Source organism: Ranitomeya imitator, chromosome 5 (genome assembly GCF_032444005.1).
Source record: "Ranitomeya imitator isolate aRanImi1 chromosome 5, aRanImi1.pri, whole genome shotgun sequence".
In the NCBI taxonomy this organism is placed as follows: Eukaryota; Metazoa; Chordata; class Amphibia; order Anura; family Dendrobatidae; genus Ranitomeya; species Ranitomeya imitator.
In genome coordinates this window covers 27,688,058-27,701,741 of record NC_091286.1, presented here as the reverse complement: position 1 = coordinate 27,701,741, position 13,684 = coordinate 27,688,058, and the positions used below count along the sequence as shown (strand labels likewise).

Sequence of the window (13,684 nt, the reverse complement as noted above, 5' to 3'; positions counted from 1 at the left end):
CTATGTAGTGTCTGTATCTATGTAGTGTCTGTAACTATGTAGTGTCTGTATCTATCTAGTCTGTTTCTATGTAGTGTCTGTAACTATGTAGTGTCTGTAACTATCTAGCCTGTATCTATGTAGTGTCTGTATCTATCTAGTCTGTTTCTATGTAGTGTCTGTAACTATGTAGGGTCTGTAACTATCTAGTCTGTATCTATGTAGTGTCTGTATCTATCTAGCCTGTATCTATGTAGTGTCAATTCAATTCAATTCAATTCAATTCAAATGAGCTTTATTGGCAGGACTAAGTACATGTTAGCATTAGTGTCTGTATCTATGTAGTGTCTGTAACTATCTAGTCTGTATCTATGTAGTGTCTGTATCTATGTAGTCTGTATCTATCTAGTGTCTGTATCTATGTAGTGTCTGTATCTATGTAGTGTCTGTAACTATGTAGTCTGTATCTATCTAGTCTGTATCTATGTAGTGTCTGTATCTATCTAGTCTGTATCTATGTAGTGTCTGTATCTATGTAGTGTCTGTAACTATGTAGTGTCTGTAACTATGTAGTGTCTGTATCTATCTAGTCTGTTTCTATGTAGTGTCTGTATCTATCTAGTCTGTTTCTATGTAGTGTCTGTATCTATGTAGTGTCTGTAACTATGTAGTGTCTGTATCTATGTAGTCTGTATCTATCTAGTGTCTGTATCTATCTAGTCTGTTTCTATGTAGTGTCTGTAACTATGTAGTGTCTGTAACTATCTAGTCTGTTTCTATGTAGTGTCTGTATCTATCTAGCCTGTATCTATGTAGTGTCTGTATCTATGTAGTGTCTGTAACTATTTAGTGTCTGTATCTATCTAGTCTGTTTCTATGTAGTGTCTGTATCTATCTAGTCTGTTTCTATGTAGTGTCTGTATCTATGTAGTGTCTGTAACTATGTAGTCTGTATCTATGTAGTGTCTGTATCTATCTAGTCTGTATCTATGTAGTGTCTGTATCTATGTAGTGTCTGTAACTATGTAGTCTGTATCTATGTAGTGTCTGTAACTAAGTAGTGTGTATCTATGTTTTGTCTGTATCTATCTAGTCTGTATCTATGTAGTGTCCGTATCTATGTAGTGTCTGTAACTATGTAGTCTGTATCTATGTAGTGTCTGTATCTATGTAGTGTCTGTATCTATGTAGTGTCTGTATCTGTGTAGTGTCTGTATCTGTGTAGTGTCTGTATCTATCTAGTCTGTATCTATGTAGTGTCCGTATTTATGTAGTGTCAGTATCTTTGTAGTCTGTATCTATGAAAACAAGAACATAGGAGATGTATGCACAAAACGGTAGGAAAAATGTAATCACTCATTTCAAAGGACAGATTTTATATATATATATATATATATATATATATATATATATATATATATATAGTGTAGAAGCACTGGAGCAATAAGGAGATTAATTGAGTTCCAACAACTGAATTCATTAGTGCTCACGCCTGCGAAACATTACTGCATTAATCTGCAACTTTTAATTTTTAAAGAAACTGTTCAAGCTTCTTCTGTGGAAAACTAAGTTCAAGTAACTTTCAGGAAAAATTTGCAGGTGCCAAATTGTTGTAGAAAAAAAAATGTAGAACCATCTGTGACCACCAGGTGGGGATAGTGACATTATGGACAAATGGCGCGCATTTTATTGCAGATTTCTTTATGGAAAACCTGTCGATTTCACGTGCGTAGATTTAGTCTATTTCCACTTGGAATTTTTGAAAATCTCCAAAATTCTGCATAATTAAAAAGCAGCTTTGTTTCAACTTAGAAAAAAACTAATGCTGAATATCCACACAGTGTATGCGCACCATTAAAGGGGTTATCTAAACCCTTAATATTGATGACCTATTCCCATCGGTGGGGGAGCGACACTGAGCACCCCCACCAATCAAGTTCAAGAGAGGCAGCCACTACAAAGTGAATGGCGCTGCTATGGTCCGGCTGAGTTTGCTATTTACATCTGATCACCCCAGCGAATAACAGCTAATCAGTGAGGGTGCCGGTTATCTGATCCAATCTATTGCCAAATAATATTAGCCCAAACTGCCTCTTTAAAGTTCTTGCACTCTGAAATTAATGTCATAGCCCCCAACTCCCACTACAATTAGCTATTTTAAAATGTTGGTGTCAACTTATATGGCACACAGGCTTTCGGGTCCCCTTTAGGCACCCCTACGCCATATATACCCAGGGGCGGGTATATATTTGTGCTGTGGCCGCACAGGGGTCCATGAGGCCTATTTCTACCTCCAAGACAGGTGGAATTGGGCATTATATTGAGATCTTGGTCTGCAAAGGGCCCATATATTCTTCACAGGTACCCTTTTCTGTCGGTGTGCACCGGTCTCCTACCTCCTGCACTTTATAGAAAGACCTAAGTGCTCTCTGCTTCCTTATTTTTGCATAGACTGCAGTACATATAGTAAGGCCATGTTTCTTTTTTCAGAGGAAAATATGTGCTTTTTTCAAACAGAAAACTTCTCAACTCTCTTTTCGATTGGGTTTTGTAAACCTGAAGCGTCTTTAGATTAGAAGGTAATGTCCTACCCATGATGACTTACAATCTATAAGGTCATTACACAACTGATAGGAATATCTGGAAACATGGTAAAAACCGTCCACATCGGGTAATATCAGAGCAAAAGTGTATAGTAATGTAAAACACAATAGATGTAGTATGGAGTCACAGAATATTACTGCAGAACCTCAGCTCTAGGTCACAGCATCTTCAAAGGCGCTGTCCAGTCAGACGACATCGGTGTCCAGAGAGACACGGCATCGGTGTCCAGAGAGACACGACATCGGTGTCCAGAGAGACACGACATCGGTGTCCAGAGAGACACGACATCGGTGTCCAGAGAGACACGACATCGGTGTCCAGAGAGACACGACATCGGTGTCCAGAGAGACACGACATCGGTGTCCAGAGAGACACGACATCGGTGTCCAGAGAGACACGACATCGGTGTCCAGAGAGACACGACATCGGTGTCCAGAGAGACACGACATCGGTGTCCAGAGAGACACGACATCTGTGTTCAGAGAGACACGACATCGGTGTCCAGAGAGACACGACATCGGTGTCCAGAGAGACACGACATCGGTGTCCAGAGAGACACGACATCGGTGTCCAGAGAGACACGACATCGGTGTTCTGAGAGACACGACATCGGTGTTCAGAGAGACACGACATCGGTGTTCAGAGAGACACATCGGTGTTCAGAGAGACGACATTGGTGTCCAGAGAGACTACATCGGTGTCCAGAGACACGACATCGGTGTCCAGAGAGACACGACATCAGTGTTCAGAGACACGACGTCGTTGACTGGTCAGATGACATTGATGTCCGGTCAGATGATACCGATGTCTGGTCAGGTGATATCTTTAGGATAGGTCATGGATATCAGATCGTGTCCGAATGGGGTGTGAAACTCATTGAGTTTTTGTTAAGTTTCTGAAGTTGTGGATTTTCGCTGCAATAAAAAAGCAGTGTTTTACATTTCCAACAAAGTAGATGGGATTTATAGAAACCTCATGTCCATTGGGCTTCTTTTTGACTTAGCCTAAACTGACCCGCGGTACGCGATTTCTTTGGGCATCACCTTAATTATTCCACACGTATATGTCCCAATCTATCAATGGCTTTTTTTAAACCCTTTCCTGACCTTTCATCATTTGGGATCTCTTTCCGATCACACAGTCGGCATTCAGGTAACAAACATAAGACGCAGATATCAGCGATTAACCCATTATCTACTAATGTCCTTTTTTTGGGACGCCTAATCTTTAGCTTCTAGCAACTAAGATTTAATAATTTTTATAGTTAGGTCCAATTTTTTGTGCTGTGTTTGTAAAATGAATGTTTTCAAAATAAGAAATCATGTCATTGTCATTTTTAATTGAATAGTGTGACGCCCTTTTCTGAAAAATCCGTACTTGAAAAAATATTGCAATATTGCAAATTATGCATCTGATTCATTTGGACCCAAATCATTAAAAATCTGTCATTAAAAAATAAAAAAAAAATTATAATTCATCCCTGCCTTATGCTTTAGACAAATATGTTATATCAATTTTCTATGCTAGTTTGATATTTTGTACACAACAAACATTATTTATTCACTAAATGATATTTTTGTTAAAGGAATTTGCTATCGTGTGTCTATCTTATTATCTATCTACAAACCAAATTATATCATGATGCAGCAACACAATGTGCTAAAATATTAAGCATGTGAAATGTAAATCACAATATATCCATAGAGAATAGGATATAATAAAATGTAGGTAATTGGCTCCCAAATTGGCTAATGCCTGTGTGACACCGGCTTCATTTTATAAGAATATTCCATATGGAAATAATGCAGTTTACATTTCATATATTCAATGTTTGCTTATATCTTGGCATATATGGGCTGCTATACGCCTTTGTTTTTATCTATTACATCTATCTTATGTCTGTCTATTTTATGTCCTCAGTGGTTAGGGAATCTAGATTGTGAGTCCCATTGTGGACATTGCCGATAATGTCTGTGGAATTAATGGCGCTGTAAAAGTCAGTAAAATAAATACCGTAAATCTACCTATTCCTATGTAGTAGGGTGTAAAAATAATGTAAGGCTCCTTTATTGACCCCCACAAGCTACATTTTGGCTTTCTATGGAGAATTTTCTAAACCCAATTTTGGAAAATTAAGGTCCCTTGCACTTCTATTTTTTTTCTTGATGTATTGTGCTGCCTCATTTTCGGATTTTTGTCTGGGAGAAGCTCAGTTGGTGCCCTTGGATAAGTATTTCATCCAATTAGGTTGAACAATGTTTAGATAGATAGATAGATAGATAGATAGATAGATAGATAGATAGATAGATAGATAGATAGATAGATAGATAGATCTCCAGTAATGAAGCGCCTGTCATAGCTGACATAGGGAAAATGAAGGGGGCTGGCTTAGCTTCTGAAATGAGTGAGACAGGCAGCCTTCTGCAACATGAACAGGGACCAGAAAATGCTTTCCTGCAGCAAAGATAAACCAACTGTGCAGAATTTTGGACACATGATCATATCCCTTGGGCGTGCCATCAATAATCATATATGATCAATTCAATTGATAGATCGATATAAGATCTGCTATTTAGGAGTCTATGAAAATTGGTGATATATCATTCATTCAACAATTGCACATTTACCTTTTTCATGATCAAGATTATCTCCCGACTTTTTCTGAAAGCAGCAGTCCATAAAGAGGATGTAGTTTAATATATTAGTGGCCAGGCCGACTACCCCGGCGATCATCACCAGCACAGCGTTTTCTGTCTTCTGCGGCTCGATAAACCTCTTGATGGCTTGCACAAGGATGCTGAACATAAGAGCGGCGGCAAAGATAGAGTTACCAAAAGCGCCAACTGCGTCCGCTCTTTGGAAGCCGTAGGTGTTTCTCTTGTGCCATTGAACACGACTATACCGGACGCTCAATAGACCAACGATCATAGAAATGAGGTGGGAAAGAACGACAAAGCTATCGGAGGAGAGGGCCAGGGAGTTCCCTATGAATCCTATCACCAACTCTGCCATGAACAAGAAGGAACTGATCACGCACATGAGGATCAGGCGCCCGGTTCTGCCCGTGTATCGACCCATTACTGGACTCTTTCTGGTGCGCTGACTGAGCTGGGAAGGAGTATCTCTCTCAGTATGGATAACAGCTATCTTATATCTTACGCCAATCACAGTTTACAATGTGGTTTTACGACACTGTAAAATAATAACTTTGTATAACAAGCCGTTAACCCCTTAGTGACGGAGCCAAGTTTTTGAAATCTGACCAGTGTCACTTTATGTGGTAATAACTCTGCAACGCTTCAACAAATCCCAGTGATTTTGAGATTGTTTTTTCGTGACACATTATACTTTATGATAATGGTAAATTTAGGTCAATATGTTTTGTGTTTATTTATAAAAAAAAATACCAAAAATTTGAGAAAAATGTTAAAAAATGTTAAAAAAATTAGCAATTTTCAAAATTTGAATGATTATCCCTTTTATCCAGATGGTCATACCACAGCAAACCATTAATAAATAACATTTCCCACATGTCGGCTTTACATCAGCACCCTTTGTAAAATGTTCTTTTATTTTGTTAGCATTTTAGGAGGTTGAAAAATGTAGCAGCAATTTTTAATTTTTTCAAGGAAATTTACAACATTTATATTTTTAGGGACCTATCCATGTTTGAATTGACTTTAGGGGTCTCATATATTGGGAAACACCCAAATGTGATACCATTTTAAAAACAGCACCCCCTAACATATTGAAATCTGCAGTCAGGTAGTTTATTAACCCTTCAGGTGCTTTATAAGAATTAATGCAAAGAGGCATGACAGAAATGAAAAATAAAAAAGTGCATTTTTACCACCTAAATGTCGGTAACTTCTGAACAGGTTACAACAGCCGACAGACTCTAAGGTCGCTATTTGGTCATGAATTGCCACCGCAAACATCAGGACCACAAAATCAAGATCTGAGGGCGCCAATTGGGATAAAGAGGGAGCCCTCACATTCTGTTATCCATTTATAATGATGTAGTCACTATTGACAGCAGCATCTAAGGGGTTAAACAGATATGTACGGTGCCAACACTGATCGTGGCTGATACAGCAAGTTGTCAGCTATAGTGGACAGCCGACAGCTACTAGATTGTCACCTGTATGGGGATACTATTCTCTTAAATCTCAGGTCAGTTAAAAGACGTATTGGCTGTCATTAAAGTAAGGAGTATTATTAACTGAGGAAACAGGCAATGTGAGGGCTACTAGACTCAGGAACCGGGCCCATGTTATAACCCAGCAACAAATTCATTGATGTCACAACATTGTGTTCATAAAAATGTGAAGTGACATAAAACATTAAAATAGTAGCAATGTAATTGCCAGAATAAAGTGCTCGTCTTTCTCCGGAGGTCTCATCTCCACTTCATTCAAACGTGGCTCTATGGGACCAAATCTAAGAAAATCGCAGAGCGTTTCAGTGGTAGGAACCCCAGCGATCACTAAATTATACTTCATCCTATTAATAGGGAATAACTTACACATTCGTACAATCCCTTTAACTTTTTGTTTCCTGTTCTTCTGTGTGGAGGAATTCTGAATATAGAGGATGTGTCCCGTGTGGTGTAGTATATAGAGGATGTGTCCCGTGTGGTGTAGTATATAGAGGATGTGTCCCGTGTGGTGTAGTATATAGAGGATGTGTCCCGTGTGGTGCAGTATATAGAGGATGTGTCCCGTGTGGTGCAGTATATAGAGGATGTGTCCCGTGTGGTGTAGTATATAGAGGATGTGTCCCGTGTGATGTAGTATCTAGAGGATGTGCCCCGTGTGGTGTAGTATATAGAGGATGTGTCCCGTATTGTATAGTATATAGAGGATGTGTCCCGCGTGGTGCAGTATATAGAGGATGTGTCCCGTGTGGTACAGTATATAGAGCATGTGTCCCGTGTGGTGTAGTATATAGAGCATGTGTCCTGTTTGGTGTAGTATATAGAGGATGTGTCCCATGTGGTGTAGTATATGGAGGATGTGTCCCGTGTGGTGCAGTATATAGAGGATGTGTCCCATGTGGTGTAGTATATAGAGGATGTGTCCCATGTGGTGTAGTATATAGAGGATGTGTCCCATGTGGTGTAGTATATAGAGGATGTGTCCCATGTGGTGTAGTATATAGAGGATGTGTCCCATGTGGTGTAGTATATAGAGGATGTGTCCCATGTGGTGTAGTATATGGAGGATGTGTCCCGTGTGGTGCAGTATATAGAGGATGTGTCCCATGTGGTGTAGTATATAGAGGATGTGTCCCATGTGGTGTAGTATATAGAGGATGTGTCCCGTGTGGTGTAGTATATAGAGGATGTGTCCCGTGTGGCGTAGTATATGGAGGATGTGTCCCGTGTGGTGCAGTATATAGAGGATGTGTCCCGTGTGGTGTAGTATATAGAGGATGTGTCCCATGTGGTGTAGTATATAGAGGATGTGTCCCGTGTGGTGCAGTATATAGAGGATGTGTCCCGTGTGGTGTAGTATATAGAGGATGTGTCCCCTGTGGTGTAGTATATAGAGGATGTGTCCCGTGTGGTGTAGTATATAGAGGATGTGTCCCGTGTGGCGTAGTATATGGAGGATGTGTCCCGTGTGGTGCAGTATATAGAGGATGTGTCCTGTTGTGGATTCTGTTTTTGGGCTCCCTCTGGTGGTTACAGATGGTACTGGGTGACTTGTGTTCTCTGCGGTCTCTGGTGTCCACCTGTTCTATCAGGATATGGGAGTTTCCTATTTAACCTGGCTTTCTTGTCATTTCCTCGCCGGCGATCAATGTAATCAGTGTGTCTTGTTACCTCTGCTTTCCGCTTCTGTAATCATCAGGACAAGCTAAGTTTTTGATTTTCCTGTTCCACGTTTTGCTTTATTTTTGTTTTAGTCCAGCTTGCAGTTATGTGATTCCTTGTTGCTGGTTGCTCTAGTGGGCTGATATTACTCCTCATGTTCCATGAGTTGGCACATGAGTTCAGGTAATTTCAGGATGGTTTTTTGTAGGGTTTTTCGCTGACCGCGCAGTTCACTTTTGTATCCTCTGCTATCTAGTTTTAGCGGGCCTCATTTTGCTGAATCTGTTTTCATTACTACGTATGTGCTTTCCTCTCATTTCACCGTCATTACATGTGGGGGGCTGCTATTTCTGTGGGGTGTTTCTCTGGAGGCAAGAGAGGTCTTTGTTTCTTCTAATAGGGGAAGCTAGTCCTTCGGCTGGCGCGAGACGTCTAGAATCATCGTAGGCACGTTCCCCGGCTACTGCTAGTGTTGTGAATTAGGTTCAGGATCGCGGTCAGCTCAGTTTCCATCACCCTAGAGCTTGTTCTGTTTTTTGTGTGCTTGTCCTTTTGTGATCCCCTGCCATTGGGATCATGACAGTATCGCCGGCCAAAAGTGGTAATCGTATTGGCTGAAGTAGGAGGAAAAGTAGTCTGAGGAAGTTTTTTTTTTTTTTTCCTTCCCTCAGAGTTTTCTGCCTAGCCTTAATTGCAGCCTTGCTGCGTCTTACCTCCTCTTAATCCTTGAATGGCTCTGACCTCAGCTGTTTATCATGGACGTCCAGAGTTTGGCTTCCAGCCTGAATAATCTTGCTGCTAAGGTTCAAAATATACAAGATTTTGTTGTACATGCTCCTATGTCTGAACCTAGAATTCCTATCCCAGAGTTTTTTTCTGGAGATAGATCTAGTTTTCTGAATTTTAGGAACAATTGCAAGTTGTTTCTTTCTTTGAAATCTCGCTCCTCTGGAGACCCTGCTCAGCAAGTCAAAATTGTAATATCTTTCCTGCGGGGTGACCCTCAGAATTGGGCATTTGCATTGGCACCAGGGGATCCTGCGTTGCTCAATGTGGATGCGTTTTTTCTGGCATTGGGTTTGCTCTATGAGGAACCTAACCTAGAGATTCAGGCTGAAAAAGTTTTATTGGCTCTCTCTCAGGGGCAAGATGAAGCAGAAATATATTGTCAGAAATTTCGGAAATGGTCGGTGCTTACTCAGTGGAATGAGTACGCTCTGGCTGCAAAATTCAGAGATGGCCTTTCTGAGGCCATTAAAGATGTTATGGTGGGGTTCTCGGCGCCTACAGGTCTGAATGAGTCTATGACTATGGCTATTCAGATTGATCGGCGTTTACGGGAGCGCAAACCTGTGCACCATTTGGCGGTGTCTTCTGAACAGGCACCTGAGACAATGCAATGTGATAGAATTCAGTCCAGAAGTGAACGGCAAAACTATAGGCGGAAAAATGGGTTGTGTTTTTATTGTGGTGATTCAGCTCATGTTATATCAGCATGCTCTAAACGCACAAAAAAGGTTGATAAGTCTGTTGCCATTAGTACTTTACAGTCTAAGTTCATTCTGTCTGTGACTCTGATTTGTTCATTATCAGCCATTTCCGTCGATGCCTATGTGGATTCTGGCGCTGCCCTGAGTCTTATGGATTGGTCATTTGCCAACCGCTGTGGGTTTAGTCTGGAGCTTCTGGAAGTTCCTATTCCTTTGAAAGGAATTGACTCTACACCTTTGGCTATGAATAAACCTCAGTACTGGACACACGTGACCATGCGTATGACTCCTGTTCATCAGGAGGTGATTCGCTTCCTGGTACTGTATAATTTACATGATGTCTTAGTGCTTGGTCTGCCATGGTTACAAACTCATAACCCAGTCTTGGACTGGAAGGCGATGTCTGTGTTAAGCTGGGGATGTCAGGGGGTTCATGATGATGCACCTCCGATTTCTATCGCTTCATCTACTCCTTCTGAGGTTCCTGCATTTTTGTCTGATTATTGGGATGTTTTTGAGGAGCCTAAGCTCAATTCGCTTTCTCCTCACAGGGATTGCGATTGTGCTATAGATTTGATTCCTGGCAGTAAATTTCCTAAAGGTTGTTTGTTCAATCTGTCAGTGCCAGAGCATACTGCTATGCGGGATTATGTTAAGGAGTCCTTGGAAAAGGGACATATCCGTCCATCTTCATCTCCTTTGGGAGCAGGTTTTTTTTTCGTGGCCAAAAAAGATGGTTCCTTGAGGCCTTGTATAGATTACCGTCTTTTGAATAAGATTACGGTCAAATATCAGTATCCTTTGCCATTGTTGACTGATTTGTTCGCTCGCATTAAGGGGGCTAAATGGTTCACTAAGATTGATCTTCGGGGTGCGTATAATCTTGTGCGGATTAAGCGGGGTGATGAGTGGAAAACCGCATTTAATACGCCTGAGGGCCATTTTGAGTATTTGGTGATGCCTTTTGGACTTTCTAATGCTCCTTCTGTCTTCCAGTCCTTTATGCACGATATTTTCCGTGAATATCTGGATAAATTTATGATTGTGTATTTGGATGATGTTTTGGTTTTTTCTGATGACTGGGAGTCCCATGTTCAGCAGGTCAGGAAGGTGTTTCAGGTCCTGCGGGCCAATTCTTTGTTTGTGAAAGGTTCAAAGTGTCTCTTTGGAGTCCAGAAGATTTCTTTTTTGGGGTATATTTTTTCCCCTTCTACTATTGAGATGGATCCCGTCAAGGTTCAAGCTATTTGTGACTGGACGCAGCCTACATCTCTTAAGAGTCTACAGAAGTTCTTGGGCTTTGTTAATTTTTATCGTCGTTTCATAACTAATTTTTCTAGTGTTGTTAAGCCTTTGACGGATCTGACTAAGAAGGGTGCTGATGTTGCTGATTGGTCTCCTGCGGCTGCGGAGGCCTTTCAGGAACTTAAGCGCCGGTTTTCTTCTGCTCCTGTGTTGCGTCAGCCAGATGTTTCGCTTCCTTTTCAGGTTGAGGTTGATGCTTCTGAGATTGGAGCGGGGGCGGTTTTGTCACAGAGAAGCTCCGATTGCTCGGTGATGAAGCCATGTGCGTTCTTTTCTAGAAAGTTTTCGCCCACTGAGCGGAATTATGATGTTGGTAATCGGGAGCTTTTGGCCATGAAGTGGGCATTTGAGGAGTGGCGTCATTGGCTTGAGGGTGCTAGACATCGTGTGGTGGTCTTGACTGATCACAAAAATCTGATTTACCTTGAGTCTGCCAAGCGTCTGAATCCTAGACAGGCTCGTTGGTCACTGTTTTTCTCTCGTTTCGATTTTGTGGTTTCATACCTGCCAGGTTCAAAGAATGTGAAGGCGGATGCTCTTTCTAGGAGTTTTGTGCCTGATTCCCCTGGAAATTCTGAGCCCACTGGTATCCTTAGGGATGGGGTGATTTTGTCGGCTGTCTTCCCAGACTTGCGACGTGCTTTGCAGGAGTTTCAGGCGGATAAACCTGATCGTTGTCCGCCTGAAAGACTGTTTGTTCCGGATAATTGGACCAGTAGAGTCATCTCCGAGGTCCATTCTTCTGCGTTGGCAGGTCATCCTGGAATATTTGGTACTAGAGACTTGGTGGCCAGGTCTTTTTGGTGGCCTTCCTTGTCGAGGGATGTGCGTTCTTTTGTGCAGTCTTGTGAAGTTTGCGCTCGGGCTAAGCCTTGCTGTTCTCGGGCCAGTGGATTGTTGTCACCTTTGCCTATCCCGAAGAGGCCTTGGACGCACATTTCCATGGACTTTATTTCGGATCTCCCTGTCTCTCAAAAAATGTCCGTCATCTGGGTTGTGTGTGACCGCTTTTCTAAGATGGTTCATCTGGTCCCCTTGCCTAAGTTACCTTCCTCCTCTGAGTTGGTCCCTCTGTTTTTTCAGAACGTGGTTCGTTTGCATGGGATTCCGGAGAACATTGTTTCTGACAGGGGATCCCAGTTTGTGTCTAGATTTTGGCGGACGTTCTGTGCTAAGATGGGCATTGATTTGTCCTTTTCGTCTGCATTCCATCCTCAGACGAATGGCCAGACGGAACGAACTAATCAGACCTTGGAAACTTATTTAAGGTGTTTTGTTTCTGCTGATCAAGATGACTGGGTTACCTTTTTGCCGCTTGCCGAATTTGCCCTTAATAATCGGGCTAGTTCTGCTACCTTGGTTTCTCCTTTCTTTTGTAATTCGGGGTTTCATCCTCGTTTTTCCTCTGGTCAGGTGGAGCCTTCTGATTGTCCTGGAGTGGACATGGTGGTGGATAGGTTGCATCGGATTTGGAGTCATGTGGTGGACAATTTGAAGTTGTCCCAGGAGAGGGCTCAGCAGTTTGCTAATCGCCGTCGCCGCGTGGGTCCTCGACTTCGTGTTGGGGACTTGATGTGGTTGTCTTCTCGTTTTGTTCCTATGAAGGTCTCTTCTCCTAAGTTCAAGCCTTGGTTTATCAGTCCCTATAGGATCTTGGAAATTCTTAACCCTGTGTCGTTTCGTTTGGATCTCCCGGCATCGTTTGCTATTCATAATGTGTTCCATCGGTCGTTGTTGCGGAAGTATGAGGTACCTGTTGTTCCTTCGCTTGAGCCTCCTGCTCCGGTGCTGGTGGAGGGAGAATTGGAGTATGTTGTGGAGAAGATCTTGGATTCTCGTGTTTCCAGACGGAAACTTCAGTATTTGGTCAAGTGGAAGGGTTATGGTCAGGAGGATATTTCTTGGGTGGTTGCCTCTGATGTTCATGCTGCTGATTTGGTCCGTGCATTTCATAGGGCTCATCCTGGTCGCCCTGGTGGTTCTCGTGAGGGTTCGGTGACCCCTCCTCAAGGGGGGGGTACTGTTGTGGATTCTGTTTTTGGGCTCCCTCTGGTGGTTACAGATGGTACTGGGTGACTTGTGTTCTCTGCGGTCTCTGGTGTCCACCTGTTCTATCAGGATATGGGAGTTTCCTATTTAACCTGGCTTTCTTGTCATTTCCTCGCCGGCGATCAATGTAATCAGTGTGTCTTGTTACCTCTGCTTTCCGTTTCTGTAATCATCAGGACAAGCTAAGTTTTTGATTTTCCTGTTCCACGTTTTGCTTTATTTTTGTTTAAGTCCAGCTTGCAGTTATGTGATTCCTTGTTGCTGGTTGCTCTAGTGGGCTGATATTACTCCTCATGTTCCATGAGTTGGCACATGAGTTCAGGTAATTTCAGGATGGTTTTTTGTAGGGTTTTTCGCTGACCGCGCAGTTCACTTTTGTATCCTCTGCTATCTAGTTTTAGCGGGCCTCATTTTGCTGAATCTGTTTTCATTACTACGT

The 13,684-nt window shown here is 42.1% G+C and overlaps 1 protein-coding gene across 1 annotated transcript in view; it reads right to left on the bottom strand.

Moving 5' to 3' along the window:
- LOC138681184 (calcium/manganese antiporter SLC30A10-like) overlaps window positions 1-5,696 on the bottom strand; it is a 66,808-nt gene extending 61,112 nt beyond the window's left edge. Inside the window, exon 1 of the mRNA XM_069768482.1 lies at window positions 5,211-5,696. Coding sequence (XP_069624583.1) covers window positions 5,211-5,661 — 451 coding nt within the window. The 5' untranslated portion in view covers window positions 5,662-5,696. The remainder of the gene's footprint in view (window positions 1-5,210) is intronic.
- Window positions 5,697-13,684: the final 7,988 nt, after the last annotated feature.